General features: G+C 47.3%; 1 protein-coding gene across 1 annotated transcript; it reads left to right on the forward strand.

The window, feature by feature from the left end:
- Positions 1-89: 89 nt before the first annotated feature.
- Positions 90-25,615, forward strand: ST7L (suppression of tumorigenicity 7 like). Its single transcript, XM_054395954.1, has 16 exons — positions 90-288; positions 1,261-1,343; positions 2,134-2,293; positions 3,399-3,453; positions 4,000-4,115; positions 6,901-6,979; positions 7,680-7,834; positions 8,836-8,933; positions 9,856-9,970; positions 11,786-11,858; positions 12,018-12,120; positions 15,468-15,618; positions 15,763-15,855; positions 18,520-18,659; positions 25,283-25,351; positions 25,577-25,615. Exons 1-15 carry the CDS (start codon positions 90-92, stop codon positions 25,334-25,336), a joined length of 1,674 nt encoding a protein of 557 aa, XP_054251929.1. The 3' UTR covers positions 25,337-25,351; positions 25,577-25,615.
- Positions 25,616-25,830: the final 215 nt, after the last annotated feature.

Here is a 25,830-nt window from a genome sequence, read left to right on the forward strand (position 1 = left end):
GGGAAAGGCGCTGCTCGCGCTCCTGGAGCCCACCGGGCCCCGCCCTGTCGTGTGGTCCGCCCCTCTCCCGGCGTTCCCCGCTGGCGGCCATGGCGGACAGCGGTGGGAGCGGCCGGGGTCCGCCGTGCCCCGGGGCAGCCGCGGCGCTGCGGCGTTGGGAGCTCCTGCGGCGGCGAGCGGCGGGAGCAGCGCCCTGGGCCCGCGGGCTCCTGGCCGTGGCCGCCGGGCTCGGCCTCTTCTACGTGGTGTTGCGGGTGCCGTTCCGACTCCGGGACAGTCTGGCGGCTGGTGAGATGCTGCGGGCCGCGCCGGGGGGCTGAGGGTTTGCCGGGGGAAGGCTGCTGCCGCCTGTTCTGGGGGCAGCCGGACCGAGCTCCCGTGGAAGTGAGCGGGGCCGTTGGTGCGGGCAGGGCTGGCAGCGTCCCGGGCCTCCCGCAGCGACACAGCGAGCGCCTCAGCCTGGTCCCGGGGCTCCCACCGGCCGCACCCTCCGGGTTCAGGGAACAGCCCCGTCTCCGGCGTCACCTCCGCGGTTGTAACTGGGTCTCGGCAGCCCTGTAGCGGTACCGGGGCGGTTGGAAGCGTCCGGGGCGGCTGCCCGAGTGCCCCGGGGGGATGCTGGCCGTGCCCCGGCTGCGTCCCCAGCTCACATCCCGGGCGTGTCTCGGCAGGCTGGAGCCCTGACGGAGGGCGAGCCTGCGGCAGTCGAGCTTGCTGTCATCCCCGGGCCGGGCAGCTCTTTGCCACCAGCATCTCTCCCGGGCCGGGGGTGGGTGGTAAAGCTGCTGTTAAATGTGGGTCAGAAGCATAGGTAGAGTAGCTTTAGAAAAGGGCATTCCCTGCCGTGGGCTATGAACACCTTGAAGGAGAGGGTTGTGGGCAATCTATGTTCTTGACTTTAAATAGAAACTTGCATTTAAACACTCTTTGCCTGTTTAGACTAAACTGAAATAAGAGATTAAATTGGCTTCTTGTGGTCCAGCAGTCATGCTGTGGTTGTGACCATCAGCTGCTTTGTCTAAGAGTTTACACAGATTTTTTTTTTTTTAGGTGGAGTCTGTAACCTAACTCACGGTCACAGCTGGTTACAGACAGGAAATTGTACACAGAAAGGATTCTGTGACAAAGTAACATTATCTGTGAAGTTTCAGGGGCTGTCATTTACATAATATTTACATCGTGTTCAGCATTGCTTAACAAAAAAGTGTTTGTGTTTTCCAGTTCTGCTTCTTAAGTCTTCGTGTTTGTTTCTCTTAACAGTGACTGTGTTCTTAAGCACTTTGACTCCAAAGTTCTACTTTGCCCTGACGGTGACTTCATCTTTTATATCTGGATTGATATTTGTAAGTAGTCTGCTTTTGCTTGCCCAAACAGCTTTGGCCTCTCTTTGGTGCTGTCACCTGGGGTGGATGCACCGAGCTTTGTTCTGAGCAGGCTCTAGAGGGTGCCTTTGTACTGGGATTGTGGGCTTGGATCTTCTCTGATGGATTGTACAGACTCCTTTGCTCTGTGTTGGAGTGAATCTAAGGAAAAGAACTTGTACCTGGGTGAGGAGCTCAGGCTTGTTTTGAGGAAGGGTCTGTCTGTGTGTACACATCTCTGTGTCTGTGTGCAGTGAAAATGCAAACTACACACAAACTGCAGACTTCTGTGTGTGAAGAAAGCACTCAGATTTTTTTTTTTTTCTCTCTTAAACTAACTAGTTAGGAGTTGAGCTTCCCACAGTAAATATTTTGGGGGATTTTGTGCCACCATGTAGCTATCCTAACAACTTTGTTGTGAAAATAAGGCATGCATTCAGCTGCTAGCATGTGCAGATGTGGCTGACTCTGCACACCCTGGCTGGGACATGCTGGTGTGGGCAGTTCTGCTGGCACAGCTCTTTCTGCGTAAGCTGGGGAGGGAAGAACACAGGTTTGACTAAAATGTTGCTTTTTTTCTTCTGATCTCTCATATTATGTGGGTGATCCATGACAAGACAGATCCAGATACATAATGGCTATTAATTTGTGTGTTAAGTTCCATCTGCAGTCACTTGCAAGGGGATGTGCTAGCTGTGGACAGTTGGCTCTTCACCCCCAGTGTTTGTGTCACCCCAGGAAATCTCTGGTGCTTTTTTATCTCCCGTGACAGGTGTTTGAGTGGTGGCATTTCCGAAAGTATGGCACCTCCTTCATTGAGCAGGTCTCTGTCAGTCACCTCAGGCCCCTCATCGGTGGCACAGAGAGCAGTCCCCCAGCCCCAGCTGCCTTCTCTGCTGGGGAGAGTGAGACCAGCAGGCAGAGCATGCCAGGTGAGTGGCTCTGTCCCACTTCTGAGGCTGTTTTGCATGAACTGGCTTTTGAGTGGCTGTGATTCTGCTTTAGTGGGGTGGGAACTGAAGACAAGGAACTAGATCAGGCTCTGGACAGCCTGATCTAGTGTGAGGTATCCCTGCCCGTGGCAGGGGGGTTGGAACTGGGTGATCCTTGTGGTCCTTTCCAACCCTGACTGACTCTATGATTCTAACAATGAGTTCAAACTAGAACATAGAAGATTTCACCTCAACATGAGGAGAAACTTTACAGTGAGGGTGACAGAGCACTGGAACAAGCTCCCCAGGGGGGTTATGGAGTTTCCTCTGGAGACTTTCCAAACCCACCTGGATGCATTCCTGTGCAGACTACCCTAAGTGATCCTGCTCTGGCAGGGGGTTGGACCTGATGATCTCTGGAGGTCCCTTCCAACCTCTGCTATCCTGTGAGACTGTGATACATCTTGCAATGACTTTTATTAATAGTGGTGAAAATAAGTGAAATAATTTTTGGATGAAAGATGCATTATTATTCATCATTAAAATGTGATTTAGGGAACCTACACATTCAGCTAGGGCTCTTTCAGCAACATGAGATGCTTACTGGTCTGAATGTGTGCAAGATTGGGTTATAGGTCATGGGCTGGACTTGATGATCTCAGGGGTCTTTTCCAGCCTGTGATTCTGTGAAGATAAACACTGCATGAGTGTGAGTGGCAGTGCTCAGTCTTCCCACCCTGTGCTTTTGTACCCCAGTAATCAGAGTGCCAGGTTGGAAGCCTGCCCAAGGATCATCTGGTCCAACTTTTCTAGGTGATGGTATAGTTGAAATGAGCTGGCCCAGCACTCAAGCTGAGTCTCAAAACTGTCCAAAGTAGGAGAATTCACTACCTCCCTTGGGAGATGATCCCAATATCTGACTGAGGGCTAAAACTACCTATGGGATAGCAGCACTTTTTGAAGAAGAAGATTGTATGAACATGCTCTAACAATGAAATGGAAACACATTTTACAAGTAAAACTGCATTTGCAAGTCAGGGTGGTATTTATTGTGCTCTTAATCCAAAAAATACTTTTTTTTTTTTTTTTTTCCCCTCTTCCACAGAGTGCAAAGTGTGGCGAAATCCTCTCAATCTTTTCCGAGGGGCAGAGTACAGCAGGTATTTATCATCTTCCTTTCCAGGGCATGTTTTACAGTGAGCTGGGGGTATACACATGGCTCTTTCACAGAGCTTGCACTGGTAATGTCAGGAGACAGCTGAGACCTGCAAGGTGACAGAGATGATAGCTGCCAGTCCTGTGTTTACAAGGCACCTGTTCAAGCTTTGGCAGTTGCAATGGTAAGAATGCAAACAGCACTGTAATGTTGTCAGGAGTTTGAGAGTAAAGTAGGAGGAAAAAAAATCTTTAGTCAGAGGCTGAGAGAGTTGTTCTGAATCTAAATTATCTTCCATTAAACTGATCTGGCTGAATTGTAAGTCTCCTTGTGTTATTTCATAGGAAAAGCTGCTTGCTAGGAAGGCAGTTCCCAAGCTGTTTAGAACTTTACACCCTGGAGCACTTGAGACTTGTGATTGTAGCTCCAGGCTTTTGTAAATACAACCATTCTGCACTAGCTTCAGTTGTTCACCACACCAGATAGCCCTTTGGTATCAGCAGTGCTGTTTACTAGGAGTGCCTCTTAACTGGAATTTCTCCTGTTTAAGATACATGTGGGTGACTGGGAAGGAGCCTCTTACCTACTATGACATGAACTTGTCTGCTCAAGACCATCAGAACTTTTTCACCTGTGACACAGATGCCCTTCGGCCCTCAGATACAGGTACCAGAGGCTGCAGTGGGTGTCTGCAAGGGAGAAGCACAAGCTGGCATGTGGAGTACATCCCTAGATTCATAGAATGGGTTGGGATGGAAAGGACCTCAGAGATCATCTAGTTCCAACCCCCCTGCCATGGGCAGGGACACCTCCCACCAGCCCAGGTTGCTCAAGGCCTCATCCAGCCTGGCCCTGAACACCTCCAGGGAGGGGACATCCACAGCCTCCCTGGGCAACCTGTTCCAGTGTCTCACCACCCTCACTGGAAAGAATTTCTTCCTCATCTCCAGTCTCAATCTCCCCTCTTCCATCTCAAAACCATTGCCCCTTGTCCTGTCACTACAAACCCTTGTAAGAAGTGCCTTCTCTACTCTTCAGGCACTGGAAGGCTGCTCTAAGGTCTCCCTGGAGCCTTTTCTTCTCCAGGCTGAGCAACCCCAACTCTCTCAGCCTGTCCCCATATGGGTGGTGCTCCAGCCCTCTGATCGTCTTTGTGGCCTCCTCTGGGCTTGCTCCAGCAATTCCATGTCCTTGATGGGAGAGAGCCTTGTGAAAAGACAGCCTTCTTCAGCTGCTGAGGAGGTTCAGCAGATGTGTTTAGTGAGATGTTCTTTCCCTTGTGCTTTTTCTGCTGACTTCTGGGCTGTTGGGACCCCGATGTGTTCCAAGCTCTCATCCCTCTCAAATAATTAACCACACAGTATTGCAAACCCAGTAACAAGGCTTAGTAACAAGCAGTGCAGTCCTTAGAATCAATTCCTCTTGTTCCATGTGTCCGGAGCAGACAACCTCTCCCTGGTTCTTGTCAGGCTGGGTGTGAACTCCTGTCAGGGTGTCAGGTTGCGGAAGCGTTACCTGTCAGCTGCCTGCGACAGCCTGGGGATGGAGGCTGTGTTTTGGTTTCACTGAACGGAGTGTCTCGTCTGGCTTCCTAAGCCAAGACTAATATTTGGTTTCCAAATCCGAACTCAAAAACGTTTTGCCTCGTTACTCTTGCTGGACAGCAAGTTTGGTTCCAAAAGAAACATCTATAGATCCTGCAGTGCTCTTATCGTCCCTGAGACAGGCCAGATACGGAGCTCTGAGAACAGGAGGCTTTGGAGTTCTTTCAGAACTCCTCTGTGGTGTGGAAGCAGTTTGTGCTGTGTGGAAAATGGGAGCTCCACATGCCTGGGTTTGCTTGTAAGAAGGTGGGTTTCAGTTTGAGTATTCCCTTGGTTTTATTTTTTTTCTTTTTGGAACAGGTCGCCTAGGGATATGGTTGAAACCCCATCCCTGGAGACATTCAAGATCAGACTCAATGTGGCCCTGGCAGCCTGATCTAGTTGGAGGTGTCCCTGCTGCCTGCAGGGGGGTTGGACAAGATGAGCTTTTGAGAGTCCCTTCCAACCTGGTGCAATCTGTCAATTCTTCCCTAATGGCAGCATCATTTTGGGGAGGGGGGTCTAGAATCATTGGGGGGAGGAGGTGGTCTGTAGTCATTGGTGTATGGGGGGTCTAGAGTCATGGGAGGGGGATCTAGAGTCATAGCAGAGAACTTGTTTGCTCCATACCTGCCCATGACACTGAATTCAAGCTGTCAGTTGAATTCCCTTTGGAATGGATCCATCTCAGGCTTTTTTCATTTGTTTCCTAGAACACTCAGTAATGAGATGATTGGTGATTACAGTAGATCTTGAATTGACTCTGTCATATTTTGCCACTCAAATGTGCTTTGTGAATGCAAAAGAAATGATTTAACCCCTCCTGATCTGGTAGTTGTTTAAGTCAGTTTCAGACTTGAGTCTGAACAATACCTGTGCAAGCCCCAGCTCACTCTGTCACTGTCTGCTTTGAAGTTCTGTTTGAAAGCTGACACTGCAGTTCTGTGCAGGCCTGTGCAAGAGCCTGTATTTAAGAGTAGCTCCTGCCAAGCTTTCCACAAGCCTTGGGAAATGTTTCCAGAAGTCTGTAGCAATGTAGAAGTTGTACATCTGCCTGGCTCTGTGAGCTGTCTGCATCCCTCTGTTGTGAAGTGCTCAGGGAATAATCTTAGAATGGCTTAGGTTGGAAGGGACCTTCAAGATCATCTACTCCAACCTTCATACCATGGGCAAGGACACCTTTCAACTAGACTTGGTTACTCATGGCTTCATCCAGCCTGGCCTTGAACACCTCCAGGGAAGGGGCATCCACAACCTCCCATTGCAGCCTATGCCACAGTCCCACCACCCTCGTATTGAAGAACCTGTTCCTAAGATCCAGCCTGAACCTGCTCTCCCTCCTCTTAAAACCATTCCCCCTTGTCCTGTCTGTAGACAGCCTTATGAAAGTCCCTCTGCAGCCTTCCTGTAGCTCCCTTCAGCTGTTGGAAGGCAGCTCCAAGATCCCCCTGGAGTCTTCTCCAGGCTGCACACCCCCAGCTCCCTCAGCCTATCCTCATGACAGAGGTGCTTCAGCCTTGGATCATCTTCGTGGCTTCTTCTGGACTCACTTCAACAGCTCTGTGTCCTTGTGCTGGGGACGCTAGAACCAGACACAGTATTTGAGGTGGAGTCTCAGAGATGCAGAATAATCTCCCTGGTGGTGCTGCTGTTTGAACTTTGGGGTGCAAGAAGGTGCAAGGTTTTGCCGCTCGTAGTAGCAACTCGCACCAGAATGCAAACACTTCTCTTCCCTGTAACAGAGTCAGGGGTGTGCAGGGTGGAAGTGAATGCAGCTGTGAGGTGCAAGCAACCAGCCTTGCCTCCCTTTTGTCCCAGGTGTGTGCTGTGTCTCTGTCCCTCACCAGCCTTTCCATGTTTCCACACAGTTATGCAGAAAGCGTGGCGAGAGAGAAACCCCCAGGCCCGGATTAAAGCAGCCTATCAAGCTTTAGAGTTGAACAATGAGTAAGTTTAGAGTCTGAGTTCAGTTGCTGTGTTTCTGCAAGTGCAGTGATACTGAGACACAATCAATTTGTGGCTCTAAGAATTTACTTTTTGGGTTGGTTTTTTTTTTTCTTTTTTAGCCTGAATAGCTTCAAGGGGGGACTTTGGTGGCTCTGAGGACTGCACAGGGGCTGCCAGTTGCACTGAAGTTTTGAACTGTTCCATAAAACACAGCTTTGGGGAAAGATTTTGTTTAAATCTTTGTGTCAGGAGCAGTAACAAATGAGAAAACTTCTACAGCTGTGGAACAGTCTGAATTGAAGACGAGATTGGATGTGTCTGAGATGGCTTTGTGGTCATGCTGTGTTTGGAGGTCACAGGTGCCACTGCTGGCAGGGGTTTGCAGATACACTTCTGATCCAAACCAAAGAATTTCACACACTCTGTGACACATTTTCTCCTTGGTTTTGTGTAAAATGTCTACTCCTGCTTTTGAAAAAGCAAAGCAAACACAACCCCCTCCCTGCCTCTAGACAAATTTCCAGACTGTTTTCAATATTTCAGGGAACATAATTGGACTTGCTGTTAGAATTCCTCCTTTTGACACTTCTCCCAATGTGTGTTTTGTCTGCAAAATAGGAAAAGTTTCTCTTTTAACATTTACTCAAAGAATAGTAAAGTTTAGCCCTTGGAATAATGAGTGGGTTCTGTCTTGTTCCAGTTGTGCCACTGCATATGTCCTCCTGGCTGAGGAAGAAGCAACAACTATTGTGGATGCTGAGAAATATTTCAAGCAGGCTCTGAAGGCAGGAGAAATGATTTACAGGAAGTCTCAGAACTGCCACTCCCAAAGTCCCCAGCACGAAGCACAGCTGAGTAAGGACTTGGGAGCCACAGAAACTCTTGGGTTTGTGCTGGGTTAGCCATGCTTGTGCTTGGGCTGTCCTGTGAGCTGCTCTAGTGTCTGGATAGCTCTTGGGAAGTACAGGATCACAGAATGTTAGGGGTTGGAAGGGGCCTCTAGAGATCATCCAGTCCAGCCTCCCCTGCCAGGGCACTCAGGGCAGATCACACAGGAATGCATCCAGGTGGGGTTTGAAAGTCTCCTTAGAAGAAGACTCCACAACCTCTCTGGGCAGGCTGCTCCAGGGCTCCAGCACTCTCACAGTGAAAAAGTTTTTCCTTCTGTTCACATGGCACCTCCTCTGCTCCAGCTTGCCCCCCGTGCCCCTTGTCCTGTCATTGGACATCACTGAGCAGAGCCTGGCTCCATCCTCCCCACACTGCCCTGCACATCTTTATCACCAGGAATGAGGGCACCCCTCAGGCTCCTCTGCTGCAAGCTGCAAGCTCCAAGCCCCAGCTCCCTCAGCCTGTCCTCACAGGAAGATGTTCCACTGCCTTCAGCAGCTTTGTGGCTCTGTGCTGGACTCTTTCAAGCAGTTCCTTGAGGTCCTTCTTGAACTGAGGAGCCCAGAACTGGACACAGTATTCCAGGTGCAGCCTCATCAGGGCAGAGCAGAGTGGAAGTGGAGTTAGGCTGTGGATCCATCGTGGGTTGAGGCTCAATGCATGATTGTTGGATAAGTAAAGCAGACTAAAGAAGCAATTAATCTGGGTCAGTAGCACCTCCTTGTATTTCTCCCAATATCTTGGGGAGAAAAAAAAAACCAAAATAGAATTTTTATGCCATTTAACCTAGTTAAAAGTTGCTAGCATTGGACTGGTGGCTCTTGTTTGGGACAGCAATTGTGTGTTATCCTTTTAAGTGTGGTTAGGGAAAAGCCTGTGAGATTCTGGTGGGGTTTGTTTGAAAGAGGGAGGGAGAAGTAAGGATTGAAAGTGACAGACTTAATTCTTTTTGTCTTTGCAATCAGGAAGAGACACCAATGTATTGGTTTATGTGAAAAGGAGACTAGCTATGTGTGCAAGAAAACTTGGAAGAATCCGAGAAGCAGTAAAAATGATGAGAGATGTAAGTAAAAACAGAAAGAAAGGGAGCAACTTGTTAATGTTTTCAGTCACATTGTCCCACTGGATGGTTGACAGTTCCTTTCTGGGTGTCACAATGGAATTACTTCCCAATGAGGTTTGCACATCAAATTGGGATGTGCAATTGATTGATTGGAGCCTTCTCCAGCCTGACCTTGAATATTTCCAGGATGGGGTTTCAACTACCTCCCTGTTGCAGTGTTCCATCACCTTCATGCTAAAGAACTTCTTCCTAACATTCAATCTAAATCTTCTCTGCTTTCAAACCATTGCTCTTGGTTCTGTCACTGCAGGCCTTTGGAATCAGTCCCTCTGCAGCCTTCTTGTAGCCCCTTCAGGTACTGGAAGGCTGCTGTTAGGTCTCACTGGAGCCTTCTCTTCTCCAGGCTGAACAACCCCAGCTCCCTCAGCCTGCCCTTATAGCAGAGGTTCTCCAGCTCCCTGATCATTTTCATGGCCCTCCTCTGACCCCTCTCCATCATGTCCATGCCCTTCCTGTGCTGAGGGCTCCAGAGCTGGATGCAGCACTGCAGGTGAGGTCTCACCAGAGCAGAGAGGCAGAATCCCTTCCCTTAATACCCTGGCCATGCTTCCTTTGATGCAGCCCAGCCTGCCATTGGCCTTCTGGGCTGCAAGTGCACACTGTGGGGCTCCTGTCCAGCCCTGCAAGTCCTTTTCTGTAGGGTTGCTCTCAATCTCATCATCCCCCAGCCTGCACCTAGGATTACCCTGACCTAGGTGCAGGACCTTCCTTCATCTTTGCTTCTCTTCATGCTGCTTCTATGCCAGTTTCTAACCGTGTGGAAGAACAGAACACTGGAAAAGGTTAAATTACTGTGCTGCTTTCTGTTATTTCAAGGGTTCTGGTGCAATTTCTGTGTTTATTTCTCTTTACTGATTTGCAGCTGATGAAAGAGTTTCCACTTCTCAGCATGCTGAATATTCATGAAAACCTCCTGGAGGCACTGTTGGAGTTACAGGCTTATGCAGATGTCCAGGCAGTTTTAGCAAAGTATGATGGTGAGTGGTGCCTGTTGGGAGTTACTGGTGGTGTTGGGGGAGCTTGTGGGGAGTGATGGGCATGGGGTGGCAGTCCAAAAGCAGCTCTCTACCCAAGATCTCACCTGGATTCCCTTCCTCAGCAACAAACAGATGCTTAAAGAGTGCAAGTCAAGTTGCTTTCAAATGCTGAGGTTAAATTCAGGCAAGCCAAATTGCACACAAATTACTTCTTAGGTTTTTAACTTCTAAATCTGTAGAGAAATCTTGGAGCTCCCTTTGCTCCTTGCGATTCAAGGATTATTTGAAGTTTTTAATCTCTTCTACATCCCTGCTTGTGCCTGAATTCATCAGCCTTTTTCAGTCAGCACATTGGCTCCTAATTAATAGATGGAAATCAGCTGGAAAAGGTGGTTTTCAGTTCTGTCATCTTCCAGGCTTGCCCTCATGATTCTGTCATATGGAGGTTGCTCAGCAGAGGTTTGCCACGTGCCAGCACACTGCTTGCCAGGGCTCAGAGGTGTGCAGGCTTTGCTCCATTAAATGATTCCTTTCACTTTCCATCTCAGCTGACACAGGGCAGATGTTGTGCAAGTCTAGATAAACATTTCATTAAATATTTACTTCCTTATTGTCCTCCTAGCTTTGGCACCTCCATAATTCCCTCATCACTGGTGTGCAAAGTGCTGCTGGCAGAGCTGTCACCTGCAGAGAGGAGGGGACAGAGGAGCAGTGCTTTGTGGCAATCATTCCCTGCCCTTGAGCAGTCACTATCTTCTCATGTGTCTCTGTTCTTTATTGCTTCAGGGAATCAAAATCCAGGATATTTTTACCCAAAATCTGTCCTCTTTGTGCTTGGCCACCCTTGCAGCCTGCTCCTGTCCACTTTCTTCTCTGGGGATTATTCACTTAACAAAACCATTTGCTCTTTTCCTGGTGCTTCTTTGTGTTAACATCACAAACTGCAACACTTTCTTTAGAAAGGGTTGCTGATATATATATATATATATATATATATTTTCTCCCCTCCAAGCATCTGGAAAAATTAATTTGAGCTTTAGACTCTCTGTAGCACCCCTGTGTTTTGCTTGACACGACAGCCAGACTTCCAGTAAGTGATGGACAAGCCCAGGATGGGATTTACAAAAAAAGCAAGAGCCATCTGACTATACACAACATGGTACTTGGGAATTAGACCCCAGACTTTGTCTGCTTTTAAAGTAAACTTGCACTGTGGAGTGCTAACCTCCTAATCTGTAATTGTCAGCTCAAACTTGGCCTCGGATCTTCTACAAAACCTACGACTAAAAGAATTTTTTTTTTCCCCCCCCCCTGTGGAACTGGAGAAGAATGGAAATTGCATTTTCCTTCTAATTTGTCTACCTGTCTGCAATGTCATGGTTTTAGTCAGCTTCTAGTTAAGCTTTCCTTCAGGATTGTGTAAAACTCTGGGAACATAGCCTTGCAAAAATTAGGTGAAGATTAGTTTAAACCTTTGTGGGTTACTACAGGGAAAGTTGCCTGTCCTTGAGGCTGTATTTATCCAGGCATTTCTCTTTTAATTCAGTTTCAGTGTCTTGGTACACTGAGGGGGGAAAAAAAAATCCTCTTTCCCACATAACAACAGCTCTGAGTTGGGACTGACTGGGGAGCAGAAAGAAGCCCCTGCAAAGAAATTCAGTTTCTGATCATAGCTGAAATCTTCCAGGTGGTGGTGTCTGATAAAGCCAAAGTGGAAAAAAAAAAACAAACCACCTTTTCAGCTCAAAGGATGTGGGTTTAAGGTGTTTGTCTTGCCTTAAAATCTTGCTGTTTAATTGTTTTATTTTATCACAGATATCAGTCTGCCCAAATCAGCAGCAATATGTTACACAGCAGCCCTGCTGAAAGCCAGAGCTGTTTCAGAAAGGTAAGTGAGCACTTTGGGGGACAGCAGTGGCTTGTTGCTCATCTTAGGCTATGCTGGAAAATAGGAAGTTAAAAGATCTAAGTCCAGAATGGAGAAAACAAACACCTGGTTGGCTTTTTATTATGTATTGCTTTTGTCAGTGTGGGTTTTTCTCTTCAGGTTCTCCCCAGAAACTGCCTCCAAAAGAGGGCTCAGCACAGCAGAAATTAACGCTGTGGAAGCAATTCACAGAGCTGTGGAATTTAACCCTCACGTTCCAAAGGTGAGAGAATTTTATTTCCTATTGGGCCACTTTTTGCTGGCTTCTGACAGAAGCCATATTTTGTTATCCTCTGGCTGTTGGAGCCTTTGTAGCTTCATCTTTACTTGAAGTTGGCTCTAACTGCAGCTGTTGAGTTGTTTAAACACTCTGGGGTTTACATCTGAAGTACTCAGTGGCTCAGTTAGTTGTTTGCCAGCAGGTGACGATCAAAAAAGGGATTTCTGTCCAAAATTTTAACCTCTGTTTTTTCAACTCACTGGCAAATGCAGAGGTGTGGTAGTGAAGGACCTTAACTGGGTAAGGGTAAGCCTTAATAAATAGGAGTTCAGATATTTAAAGCCAAATTAGGTTCTCCAAACAATAACCAATCATAGTATTTCAAAATACTGTGAGCATTGTCTAGGAAGAAATTCTTCCCCATGAGGTGGGGAGACACTGGAACAGGTTGTCCAGGGAGGTGGTGGAAGCCTCATCCCTGGAGGTTTTTAAGGCCAGGCTGGATGTGGCTCTGAGAAACCTGATCTAGTGTGAGGTGTCCCTTCCTGTGGCAGAGGAATTGGAACTGGATGATCCTTGAGATCCCTTCCAACCCTAACAATTCTATGAGTCTATGAAAATACTTTTTGCTGCTGTGCTTCCAAGCATGGCTCCAGAACTTGGCTGATGGAAAGGGCCTCACTCACTTATTTTCTTCATCCACATATAAAGAAGATGAAGAGTTGGGCTTGCTGCAGGCTGTAATTTAATGTCTGCCATTACTCAAAGTATCCCAAGATATCAACCCCCACCAAGCAGTGGGGGGAAAAGAAAATCTTAGGGTGCTATTTATTGCACCAGTCCTGGTGATGCACTGGGTTTGAAACCTTGACTGCAGAAGGTTGGCTTAGTCCTGGGACCTAATCCTCTGCAAATGATGATGGAGTCGTGGTGCCCAGCACTGTGAAGGCTCAAATTAGCCGACTGCTCTGCTCTGTCTGCCTGTCCAATCCAATAGAATGTGCACTGAGAAAGCTAATTGCTGGGAGAAATTGCTGCTTGTGTGCATGACTGATCAAGAGCACAGCAAGTTCATTTCAGACAGTCTCAGACAGCTTTTTTTTTTTTTTTTTAGTCTCTGCCTTTAGGGGCAGAAGATTATCACGCATTATCATTATCTAAAAGTTCTTTTTCTTTTTTTGTGTGTCCTCCCCTTGTTTCAGGAGCTTCATACACCTTGGAAAAGGAGTTAGGTAGCATTTCACACAGTGCTGCTTGCAAAATGCCTGCTGTGCTTCTGCAGACAGTCACAGAAACTGATTCCAGGTTGCACTAATTTGATCTTCTAACTGTGTACCTGTGCTGTCTCCATGACTTTTTTTTTTTTTTTAATTACACTATTGCCTTGAAATCCCAATTTATCAGGTGGGAGAGCTGTGGTGTTGTTGGCTGAGCTCTGAAACACTCAAAGCAGGCAAGTGAACAGAGGCACCAAGTAACTTTCCCATTGAGTTGCAGTGGAGTAGAGGGGGAAGACAATCTGGGGTTTGAATTTTCAATCTGTCCTGTCCCGTGGGCTAAAAAGAAATGAGGGTGTAAAGCAGAGCTGCCTTTGTTCTGCCATCTGTGGCAGTGGTTGTCTTTGCACATAACATCATTTTTGCATAAGGAAAATAAAATCCTGTTTGTTTCTCTTGGTTCTGAGTTTTGCTTTGACAAGGCTGGGGTTTGTTTGGAAAGTTGGGAAGCATTTTACAGGGCCAGAAAACTGCTCCTCTTTAGGCCATTTCAAATCAGGGCTCTGTAACTACGTTTTGCTGCTGTGTGAAACAATCTTTGCAGTCATCCTCTGGATATCTTAGAGATTTTTATTATGGGTAAATACTTCCTTACATCTGCAAACCCCAAGATCTTTTCTCCACTGATAACCTTGCCTGTTCTGTGGTTAAACAGGGACATGAAAACCTGCCAGGCTGTGGAATGTTTCTGTTTGTGGTGACTTGGGCACAGAGACAGCCTGGAGTTGAGGCATGTGGTGTCAGTGCCTGCAGTGTGGAGCTTCAGGTCCCTGTAGTGGCAGAGTGGGCACTGCAGAGAGCAGGAGGAGTCAGGTCAGGGGTCAGATATTTGAGACCATTTTCCCACAGCAGCCCTGTGTGAGTGATCCTTCACTGTGTTAAAAAAAAAAGTAAAATTACACACACACACACAAAAAAAAACCTGGAAGAGGATTAGAGAGGATTAGCAGGAATATTACCCTCTGGAGTGCAGGCCCAAGGCACTAAGAGAAGAACCTAGCCAGGCAGTAAATGTGCTTTATTTGGCCAGGGCACAACCCCTCCTACATTCCTTCAAGAATCTGAATGGGAAAAGTTAAGTCCTCAAACTGGATTAGTAAATAATCTCATAGTTTGTGGCATCTGCTGAAATAAATCGACTGGTTAGCTGCATTCTTCCACTTTGGGAGACAGTCAAAGGAATAGCCCAGCCACACTGATCAAAGATGTGGATTAACTTTGGCTGTTATTGAATGAGACACTGGATGCTAGGAGGGAACAACTCACAGGTAAACACTGGAGCTGAAACTGTCACTGCAGTGGTATAGGAGCTCCTCTGCCTGTAAAAAACTAGGTTCAAATATCTGTGGTGGTTTGTTGTTGTTTTTTTTTTTTTTTTTTTTAGTGTATCATGAGAAAACCAAATTGCCTGTCCAGTGTTTCAAGGTGAATTGGAAAAGGATTAATCCTTGTGTTCTTAGACCCTTCTGTGCATCAGATACTCCACTGATGCAGGGAGAAGGCTGAAAGTTGAAGCAGTCTGAAATCAGAGATTCTTTGTGGTGCTCCAGCGAAACCACATCACACAAAGGTTCCCCTGGCTTTGGTTTCTTCTTCTTCCTTTGGTTAGTGCACTGACACTTTTCTGGTTTGCTACTCATACTTGAGAACTAACGAGTACTTGGCCTCCTGCAATGAACCTTCCAGGGATTAAATAAGGAGCAAAAATACTCTTGGTTTTTTTTTACGTTTATTTTAGTAGCTCATTGGCAGCGTACCTGCAGCGTTCTGCTCTGTGTGTGTTCCACAGGAATGTGTTTTTGCTTTGCCTTACTGAAGATGCCTTTTTTTTCCCCCCCTCCTGATACTTTGTGTATGAAACCCCCAATTTAAGAGCCTTGCACACAGATGTGGCTTTGCTGCTTCCCACCTTGAGTGAGTTCAGGCTGGCTGGGCTCTTCAGCAGGTAGCAGTTGGCCGCTGTGCAAGACGCTCAGTTATGCCTCAGCTGATTGTTGGTGTTTCACAGTTAGGAAGGTTTGGGGATATTCCACATTGACCCAGAGTGCCTTCCCTTTTTTTTTTTACTTCCAGTATTTACTAGAAATGAAGAGCTTGGTGCTTCCTCCAGAGCATATTCTGAAGCGAGGGGACAGCGAGGCAGTGGCCTATGCGTTTTTTCACCTCCAGCACTGGAAGAGGATAGAAGGAGCTCTCAATCTGCTGCACTGTACGTGGGAAGGCAGTGAGTATCTTTCTTTTTTTTTTTTTTTTCTGTACAGCAGACTAATCTCTGCCTTTATTCACCTCTGACAGTGTTGGTTCTCTTTTGTGAGAGGCTGATGGCTGGGTTCAGATACAGCTCTGATGTCACTCCCTCTCTTTTCAGCGTTCAGGATGATCCCCTACCCGCTAGAGAAAGGTCACCTCTTCTACCCCTACCCGAGCTGCACAGAGACAGCAGACAGAGAACTGCTGCCAAGTGAGTGGTTTCTAAGCAGTCATGGTAATAAAACACAAGCTAAGGACGTGTTCACTTCGTGGTATTCTCTGTTTACCTTACTGTGACTTTGTGAAGCTTCAGCTTCCTTGAAGGTGATTCAGCTATTTGTTGGTGTCCCTCCCAGCCGATCCCAAAGCGCTTGGCTGCGGGTGGTAAATGCCAGCTTGGCTCCCCAGCATCAGTCCTTCAGATGAGGGCTGTGTGTGGAACCTTCAGACTCAAGTTTGGCCAGCTTGGAGAGCAGCAAGGCAGAGTGGTTCTTTAATGTTGGGAAAGCAGTGTTAATTTAGGTTAGAGTTGGACTGTTAATTGTGCCTCGTCATGGAGTTCCTTTAGGGGTGAACTTCTACATCATGGAGAAACAGGGGGTCCCATGGGATGGAAAGGGCTACTGCAAAAGCAGCAGCAGACCCACTGGGACCACAGCTGTGAAAAGGAAAGCTCCACATAAGTGTTTCTAGTTACAAGCCTGAAGTTCTATTTAAAATGTGTAATTGAAATTTGCCCCCAGACTGCTTTAAATTACTCATTTCTCACTTGTGCAGGATATTGCACAAGGAATTCCTTGGTTAGCAACTAACCCTAAATTGTAGCCTTCCCAGCATAATTAAACACCAACACATTGCAGCTATTTCAACACGATCACTCACGCATTCCTCTTAGGTTTTAAATATAAAACTACCCATAAATAAAATCATCTTAACGTTTTTATTGCACTGCTTCCTCCAGCAAGCCTGACACTTGGGTTTTGTTGGCTTTAAATGTATCTGTTAAAAATAATATTGGCCCAGATCAGTGATTCACAAAGCCTGCACTGGCCTGGCAAGTGCCAGTTCTGAAATGGCTCTGAACGTGTGGAATTGTCTTTAGTTGTCCTCATCTATTTCAGATTTGATTTGAATTTCCCAATCTAGTGAAAACTAGTGCAGGAATCATAGAATCATAGAAGGGTTTGGGTTGGAAAGGACCTCCAAAGGTCATCCAGTCCACCCCCCTGCAGTCAGCAGGGACATCCTCCATTAGATCAGGTTGCCCAGAGCCCTGTTGAGCCTGACCTTGAATATCTCCAGGGATGGGCCCACAATTACCTCCCTGGGCAACCTGTTGCAGTGTTTCACTAACCTCATGGTGCAGAGCTTGTTCCTCACATCCAATCTAAATCTGCTAATTTCAAACCATTGCTCCTTGTCCTGTCACTGCAGGCCTTTGCAAACAGTCCCTCTGCAGCCTTCCTATAGCCCCCTTCAGGCAGTGGAAGATTCCTTCCTCAAGTTTTTTTTACCCTTTCCTAGCTTATGTTGGGACTTTTCCTAAACGATACTGCTCCATGATCCCCAAATCAGGTGATCTCCACTCAGTCCTGTGGCAGACAAGTGGTGCCTTTGGTGGCTCAGCCAAGAGGAGTGTTTCTGTCCCAGTGTCATGGCCTGGCAGGGCTGGCTGCCTGGTGAGGTGAACTGATAATCCCTGGGCTGCCATGAAACATCTCTGATGGGTGTTAGACACACAGCTCCAGATGTTCTGCTTGATTGTGCTCCAAAATCATCTCCTTCAGAGCAAACCAAAGCCCAAGCACTTTGCCATTAATGAATTGCAAGAGCACCAAGCACTTCTGCTGGTGGCAGCAATCAGAAACAGGAACCAGGAGGGCAGAGTGGCTTTTTCCTCCTCAGACCTCGGTTTACAAATGAATACAATTACATTTTCTTGGTTTAACTTAAATTTTGAAGGCTTTTGTTAGACTTTTAACAGCAGCTTGTCAGGAAGCACCCAGACCTTTCAGACTTATGTCTGTAGAAACTGGTTTTCTTTCTTTTCTTTTATTTTTTTTCCCTTTCTTTTAAAACCCCCTTTCAAATCATTGGATAGAAGTCAGAGCTGCAGGTATGCAGAGCCAGTAATTGCAAATTCACCAGACAGGTCCCCAGCTAGTAACCAGTAGTAGTGTCTTGAGTGCTGAAAGCTCCACATGCCAGCCCTCAGCCCCACTAATCAGCTCCTTTTGATTTGGTTACCACAGATTGGAAATTGCAAGGAGCTGCTAGGTGCAGAATTTACAACCCAGTCCTGGGACTGTTTTCATTGAGCTCTGCTCTGTTAGCTGCTCCCAAAGAATTTACTGTAGCCTCCCAACCAGAGATCTTGGAAAAGCATTAAGGAGCTCCTTGCATGTGTGTATAACATGAGGGTCATTTTGTACTTGCTGAGGTTCTTCCAGGAAGGGGAGATGTGGTCCCTTCAGGCCACAGGATGAATGCTTCAGAGGATTGAAAAGCCCTGAGTTGGTGTTTTCCTTGCTCTAGGTAGCTTTTGACAGCTTGTGAATTTTACAGTTCTTCCCTCTGTCCTTGGGAAAAGAGTAAGTACCCAAAACTAAACCTGATGAACTGCTTCACTTTGTGAAGTGAAAAAGAAGATGGGGGAGAGAGAGATGCAGTGACTGTTAACAATGAAGAGAAACATTTCATATAGGGATAGGTTTTGGAGAAGTTGTGAAGTCCTGAGAGCTAACAAGCTGCAGAAGAGCTCGGAGTGCACACCTGCTCCTTCTGAAAGACTAGAAGCGAGTTACAAGGCTGTGTAAGTAATTCAGGATGCTGTCCTCTGGTACCAAATGTCATTGTTCTTTGTTTTCCCTTCCAGCATTTCATGAAGTCTCTGTGTACCCCCAGAAGGAGCTTCCCTTTTTCATCCATTTCACAGCAGGCCTCTGCTCCTTCTCGGCGATGCTCGCCCTCCTCACGCACCAGTTCCCGGAGCTGATGGTGGTGTTTGCTAAAGCTGTGAGTGTTGGCTCTTTCCTGGGGCTTTTCCTAACTGATTTGTGGGATCTGTGGGAGTTTTGAGGCTCATTACTAGATGGAGAATGTGTTCAGTGAGTCATTTGAGTACCTGTTCAAGGAGTGAGTGGATGGTGGCAGTCAGGCGTTGAGCTCTAGACACCTCTCTGATCTGGGTGGCTTTAAAGGCATCTGCCTATGTCTGCTCTTGAGCCCTTTGTTCTGTGGGTACCTGCTGTGCCCCTCTCTTTTCTCCTTCTCTCTGCCCTGCTCCTTTTAGGGCTTCTTTTCCTTGCTTATCTGTTAACACGGCTGCTGGCTGTAACCTGATCATCTTCTCCTGGTTTCTGGAAGCTGTGCTGTCTCGCTTCTGCACAGGCAGCCTCTCACCTGGCCTTTCCTGAGCTGGGGGTGTCATGCTGCAGAACAATTGGCAAATGAAGAGCTCTGAACTCTCTGTGAATCACTTATTCTAGCTTTGTTGATCAGAGTAGGGGGTGAGGGGGAAGGCTTGTGCTTTCTTGATGGTTTAATGCAGCAAGTAATGGAGACCTGGGAGGTAAAGCCTTTTTTTTTCCTTAAGGATACTTTGTCCTGCAAGCCCTGGCTTTGCTAGAGGTTCTAGTTTGCAGTCCTGCAAGCCCTGGCTTTGCTAGAGGTTCTAGTTTGCAGTCCTGCAAGCCCTGGCTTTGCTAGAGGTTCTAGTTTGCAGTCCTGCAAGCCCTGGCTTTGCTAGAGGTTCTAGTTTGCAGTCCTGCAAGCCCTGGCTTTGCTAGAGGTTCTAGTTTGCAGTCCTGCAAGCCCTGGCTTTGCTAGAGATTCCAGTTTACAGTCCTGCAAGCCCTGACTTTGCTAGAGATTCCAGTTTGCAGTCCTGCAAGCCCTGACTTTGCTAGAGATTCCAGTTTGCAGTCCTGCAAGCACTGGCTTTGCTAGAGATTCTAGTCTGCAGTGTCCCAAGTCCTGCAGGTCTGAGAGTGGGGCCTCATTTCCACAAGTTCTGTTGATCTTTATGTTGGAAAACGTAGCTGGCCATGCCAGTGACAAATTTCAGTGCTGCTCTCATAACTGGCTGGGTTCACAGTAACTAGGCTCTAACTATCTGCTTGATTAATTCTGTAAGGGCTGCCTTAGCAAAGTTGTCTGATTTCCAAAGAGATACAAGGTCAAATGTTATGCTAACAAAGAATTGCATGGTGAAGTTCTCTCTGCTGGGTTTCTTGAACCAAGAAAAAGAAAAAAAAAAAAGGAGAAAAAGGCTTTCTATGAGTTAGTTGGCTTTGCCCAATGGCATTCTGAACATCAAGTGACATGGCCAAGTGTGGGGGGAAAAAAAAAATCCCAGGGTTTGCTCATTTGACAGTGGGTTTGCTTCCCTTATCTTCTGTAGGAAAGGGTGGAGGGCATCTGTGAGCTGAAAAGATGATCAGCAACACCTCAGCAGATGTCACCACATCATTCCCCCAACCAAGTCACAGTGGTGGCAGCACAGACAAAGGAGTTCTTGGTGCTCAGTCTGCTAGTTTAGCACTGGCTAAAGTGGGAACTGTGTTTGGAGGTAGACCTGAAGTGAATTCTGTGTTCATCCCTGAGAGGGAAATACCACCTGCTGCTGTAGCTAGAATTGGTTAGCTCCCAGTCATACTTTAATGTTCTTCCTTAGTTCAGTTATTAGATTATTAGACTCTTGATCCTATTCCTGATGTTTTCAGATGCTTTCAGAAAACTTGTTAGAAACAGAGATAATCCACAGCAAACTGACACTGCCCATTTTGTTCACACATTCATAGAATGGGTTGGGTTGGAAAAGGCCTCAGAGATCATCCAGTTCCAGCCCTTCTGCCATAGGCAGGGACACCTGCCACCAACCCAGGTTGCTCAAGCCTTTGTCCAACCTGTTCTTGAACACCTCCAGGGAGGAGGCATCCACAACCTCCCTGGGCAACCTGTTCAGTGTCTCGCCACCCTCACTGGAAAGAATTTCTTCCTACTCTCCAGTCTCAAGCTCCCCTCTTCCAGCCCAAAGCCATTGCCCCTTGTCCTGTCACTCCCAGCCCTTGTCAAAAGTCCCTCCCCAGCTCTCCTGTAGCATCCTTCAGGTACTGGAAGGCTGCTCTAAGGTCTCCCCAGAGCCTTCTGTTCTCCCAGCTGAGCAGCCCCAACTCTCTCAGCCTGTCCCCATAGGGGAGGTTCTTCAGCCCTCTGATCATTTTTATGGCCTCCTCTGGACCTGCTGCAGCAGTTCCATGTCCCTGTTTTGCTGGGGGCACCAGAGCTGGACACAGTGCTGCAGGAGGGGTCTCACCAGAGCAGAGGAGCAGAATCATCTCCCTCATCCTGCTGCTCTCCCTGCTTTGGATGGACAGCCCAGGACATAGCTGCTGCAGGATTTTAGCAGAGGTGCTGCTAACACTTTCTAAGGCATCTCTCTGGTACCTGGAGGTGTGTGGCAGCAGCAGCTAATTGAATTTTCAAACTGAAAACAGAAATTTGCCTTCTCTTTAACAACAACCTCCTCTGCCCCCAAGAACACTGAGTATCAAATTAGTGTTAAACCTGCAGGCAGCTCCACTGCTTTCAGCTCTCTAAATGAATTTTTTCTTTTTTTTACCCTGTGCATTTCATTATTTCAAGTATTATTTTAATCTGTTTTAACTTAGGAAATATAGCAATTTGAGAGAAGAAAATTCTAAACATTAGAGCACTTGGAGTGCTTTGGCCTTAGTGGAAAAAAATGCTACCAAAAATATCCTTTCCCCCATGCCCCCCCTCCCAAAAATTGTTGAATTTCCAACAGATTTAGAACACACTTTGAGGAAGGACAACTGCAAAGTTTTGTGCACGTGGAATTTTTCACTGTAAACCCCCCTAATCAACTTCCATTTGCCCACTTAAAATTAGATTTCAGTCTCTCCTTAAGCAAACTGTTGTGCCCAGCAGTTAAATCTCCAGCAGACTGCAACCTCTGAAGGGCTTGAAGAAGTTGAATACCTTTCTATTGGCTTGAGGAGCCTGAGTTTACATATTTTTCATTTGTTAGTGCTTGAGTTTGTTTCCTCCATAATAAATCTCAAGAGTAAACCTTGGCCAATTGCTAAAAATATTCCCAGTGGCCAAAAATCACAACGAAACCATTTGCTGGTTCCACTGCATACAGCTTGCTACACCAGCAGCAGGGGCTCCTGGCACGGCCGCCTACCGCGCGGCGCCGCGGGGATTTCAGTGGCGTGCACAGGTGGAAGGGGCTGCAGGGACTTGGGAATGCTGCTGGCAGAAGGGCTCAGCGTGCACAGATCCCTTCAGAGCCAGCTCTGGCTGTCAGCTCTTTTGCAGCTTGGGTTGGTAATGTCCTTTGTTGATGGGAAGGTGCTCTGTGTGAGCAGCTTGGGCTGGTAATGTCCTATGAAGGGAAGGTGCTCTGAGCAGCTTCTTGATGATACCCTTTGAAAGGAAGGTGCTGTGTGTGAGCAGCTTGGGTTGGTAATGTCCTATGAAGGGAAGGTGCTGTGTGTGAGCAGCTTGGGCTGGTAATATCTTGTTGAAGGGAAGGTGCTGTGTGTGAGCAGCTTGGGTTGGTAATGTCCTATGAAGGGAAGGTGCTCTGAGCAGCTTCTTGATGATACCCTTCGAAGGGAAGGTGCTGTGTGTGAGCAGCTTGGGTTGGTAATGCCCTATGAAGGGAAGGTGCTGTGTGTGAGCAGCTTGGGTTGGTAATGTCCTATGAAGGGAAGGTGCTGTGTGTGAGCAGCTTGGGCTGGTAATATCTTGTTGAAGGGAAGGTGCTGTGTGTGAGCAGCTTGGGCTGGTAATGTCCTATGAAGGGAAGGTGCTCTGAGCAGCTTCTTGATAATACCCTTTGAAGGGAAGGTGCTGTGTGTGAGCAGCTTGGGCTGGTAATATCTTGTTGAATGGAAGGTGCTGTGTGTGAACAGCTTGGGCTGGTAATATCTTGTTGAAGGGAAGGTGCTGTGTGTGAACAGCTTGGGCTGGTAATATCTTGTTGAAGGGAAGGTGCTGTGTGTGAGCAGCTTGGGCTGGTAATATCTTGTTGAAGGGAAGGTGCTCTGTGTGAGCAGCTTGGGCTGGTAATGTCCTGTCACAGAATCAGCCAGGTTGGAAGAGACCTCCAAGATCATCAAGTCCAACTGATCACCCAACCCTAACTAATCAACTAGACCACGGCACTAAGTGCCTCATCAGGGTTTTCTTAAATGTTGAAGGGAAGGTGCTCTGTGTGAGCAGCTTGGGCTGGTAATGGCCTTTATTGAAGGAAGGGTGCTCTATGGGAGGCCAGGTAGAGCTCTGTGTGACCTTAGAGCTGCATTTCAATATCTGAAGGGGACCTACAGGAAGGCTGGGAAGGGACTGTTTAGAAGGGGCTGTGGTGATAGGACAAGGGGTAGTAGTTTGAAACTGGAGCAAAGGAGATTTAGGTTGGATATCAGGGGAAAGTTCTTCACAATGAGTGGTGAAGCAGTGGAACAGGTTGCCCAGGGATGTAATTGAGGCCCTGCCAGTGGAGACATTCAGATCAGACTTGATGTGGCCCTGAGCAACCTGGTCTAGTTGGAGGTGTCCCTGCTGAGTGCAGTGGGGACAAGGTGACCTTTGAGGGTCCTTTCCAACCTGATGCAATCTGTGACCTGCAGTGCAAGTGCTCTCAATGCTAAGAGCTCAGCCTTGCTGTGTTTCAGCTGGGTTCTGATCTCCTGGAGAGCCGCTGTTCATCAGCCCAGCCCTGGTTCTGAAGCAGCTGCTGTCCAGAATGGTCTCAGTGACAGAAGGGATGACAAAAATCCTTCCAGTTCACTGAGCAAGCTGAAAAATACTGTTACATAAACCAGCTTCTGGTGCCACTGCTGATAGGAGGCTCTGATGATTTTCCATGCAGTATGAGGTTTTTACTTGTTAATAACTCCACAGGTGGAGGACTGGGTAGCCTTTTGTCATCTGGCAAAAGTGATGGGGCACAATTCCTTCTGTAATATCTCCCAGTGACCCCAAGGAACCTCTGGAGAGGAGAGCTGCAGGGTGACAGCAGCGCTGTAAATTGGCACTCAAGTTCGTGATCACAACCAACGTGCTGAACCTCCCCAGCAAATCAATCCTGCTTTAACCTTCTGCTACTGGAATGGAGCAGTCTTGAGTTCCTCTTAAAGGGCTGAACAAATCCTGGGATGGTGTGGCTGCTGAATCCTCCCTGCTCAGGGAATTGGACACAATCCTGACACTCCCTGTTCCCAGGCCTTTTGATAGGGATCGCTTGATCTTTTGACAACAAAGAAAAAGAAGTCATGGGACTTAAATTAAAAATTGGCCAATTTTTTTTTTTTTTTAAATGATTGCAAGATCAGGAGCAAACATTTCTTTTCTCTTTGTGGCTGTTCCCAGCTCTCTGTCAGAGGATTCCATGGCATTCTGCTGATAGCAGCCATCCAGAGACAGAAAGGAGGACTAAACAGAGCCCTGTCTGGCGAGTTCCTGCTTTCTGTGACACTCTGCTGTGCTTGCTGAGCAAATCCCCCTACCACTTTCCCCCCAAAGCTCATTAAGTGAGACTGGAGAATTAACTTTTTTAGCCAGCTGCTGAACTTTTCATATTTATAAACACTTGAGTCTTTTGCTTATCTAAGAGAAAAATGTGTATAGTTTGGAGATGTGCACTTCCCTGCCAATGTGCAATGAGTGGTTCTACACTTCATAGGGGGGAGGAGGGAAAAAAAAAAAGCAAGCCTGAAGTTTCCTGTCACAGCTGAGTGTGGATGCCAAGGGCAAAGGTTTCTTGCCTTGCTAATCTACATCTTAACTCATGCACTTAATGGGAAGGTGCCACACGCAAAGAGGCAGGGAAGGAGCTGGCTGCAGAGAAAAGCTCCCACCCTGCTGCCAATGTTATGTTTTAAAAGCCTTTTTAATGTAATATTTGAGGTTATGATAGAAGCCAGGAGGGCCAAAGTAAAACCCTCAAAGTAAATGAGTCCTGTCATTGCTGCCTCCTGCAAAGAGAGGTTTGCGTGAGGATAACCTGAGTCCCAGTGGAGTCTTCGGAGCGGGGGGAGGGATAGGGCTGAGAAGGAGCAGCAGGAATCTGGGAGTCTAGAAAAGCAGAGTTTTATAAATAAGAAAATTCCCTGAACTGTTCTTTTTTTTTTTTTTTTTTTAGAAATTAAAAATGCAGTTTGCCAGTTTTAATGGTGCATAAATGAAAGGAGGTGGCCCTTCCCTGGAAGTGCTCAAGGGCTTGAGCAACCTGCTCTGGTAGAAGGTGTCCCTGCCTGTGGCAGGAGGGTTGGAACTGGGTGATCCTAAAGGTCCCTTCCAACCCAATCCATTCTATGGTTCTAAGGTGCTGATGAGTTTTTTACCTTTAGTTTCAGCCTAAACTTTATTTCTGGAACTGTTTAGATGGCTTCTAGAGTATGGATCCTGCCTGGAAGCGTGGGCTGGGTGAATGAGCTCCATGGGGTCAGTTTTCACATATCTGAGTCTATGACTTAAAAAATCCATGGCTGAATGTCTAAGAAATACATCACTCTCTTCCCCAGTCTGTTCCACAGTGCCTGGAGCAGCTGGGAGAGCTGTAGTGCAGGGAAGCACCATCCTGACCCCTCTGCTTCTGCCTATAGGTGCTGCGGGTGCTGTGGCCTGTGAGTGCTCCCAGTGTCCTGGCCTCCAGCTGAGCAACTACCCCAGGGGTGAGTGAACAAGGGTGGAGCTGTGGTTTCCAGGGAGCTTTGTTGTCTTATGTGTGTCTTGGCTAATAGTTAATGCTTGCTACAAGCCCATTTCATGGCATCTGCACAGAGGGGATCATAGCTCTCTTGCCTTGAGGATGTTGTGTTCATACCTTCAGTCTGTCAAAGAATGTTGGGTTTGAAACTGAGCTAATTTTTTGTTTTGTTTTGTGGTTTATTTTGCAGTGCTTTGGGACTCTTCTTTCACCCTTCAGCTTCATTATGGAAAGCATCAAGGTCCTTTTGCTGTCCAGTGTCTGGCACCAGCTGACTCCAAGGTGACTGGAGTCTGTTTTGTTGAGATGGTTAGCTGACCCCTAGATGTGTGGGGGGGAAGGAAGAAAGCTCTGCTCTTCAAACTGGTATCTTTGGCAGGCTTCCCTGTTGGTACTGGTGCTCAGTGTGAGGATTTCTTCATTGGCCTCAGTCTGTGATCATCT

The sequence above is a fragment of the Indicator indicator genome, chromosome 35 (assembly GCF_027791375.1).
Source record: "Indicator indicator isolate 239-I01 chromosome 35, UM_Iind_1.1, whole genome shotgun sequence".
NCBI classification, from domain to species: Eukaryota; Metazoa; Chordata; class Aves; order Piciformes; family Indicatoridae; genus Indicator; species Indicator indicator.

Excerpts from the sequence above, each read along its gene's own strand:
- ST7L (XM_054395954.1), top strand. The coding sequence starts at position 90 with ATGGCGGACAGCGGTGGGAGCGGCCGGGGTCCGCCGTGCCCCGGGGCA. Across the intron at positions 8,934-9,855 it reads CAGTAAAAATGATGAGAGAT|CTGATGAAAGAGTTTCCACT; the intron begins GTAAGTAAAAAC and ends ACTGATTTGCAG. Across the intron at positions 15,856-18,519 it reads AGACAGAGAACTGCTGCCAA|CATTTCATGAAGTCTCTGTG; the intron begins GTGAGTGGTTTC and ends TTTCCCTTCCAG.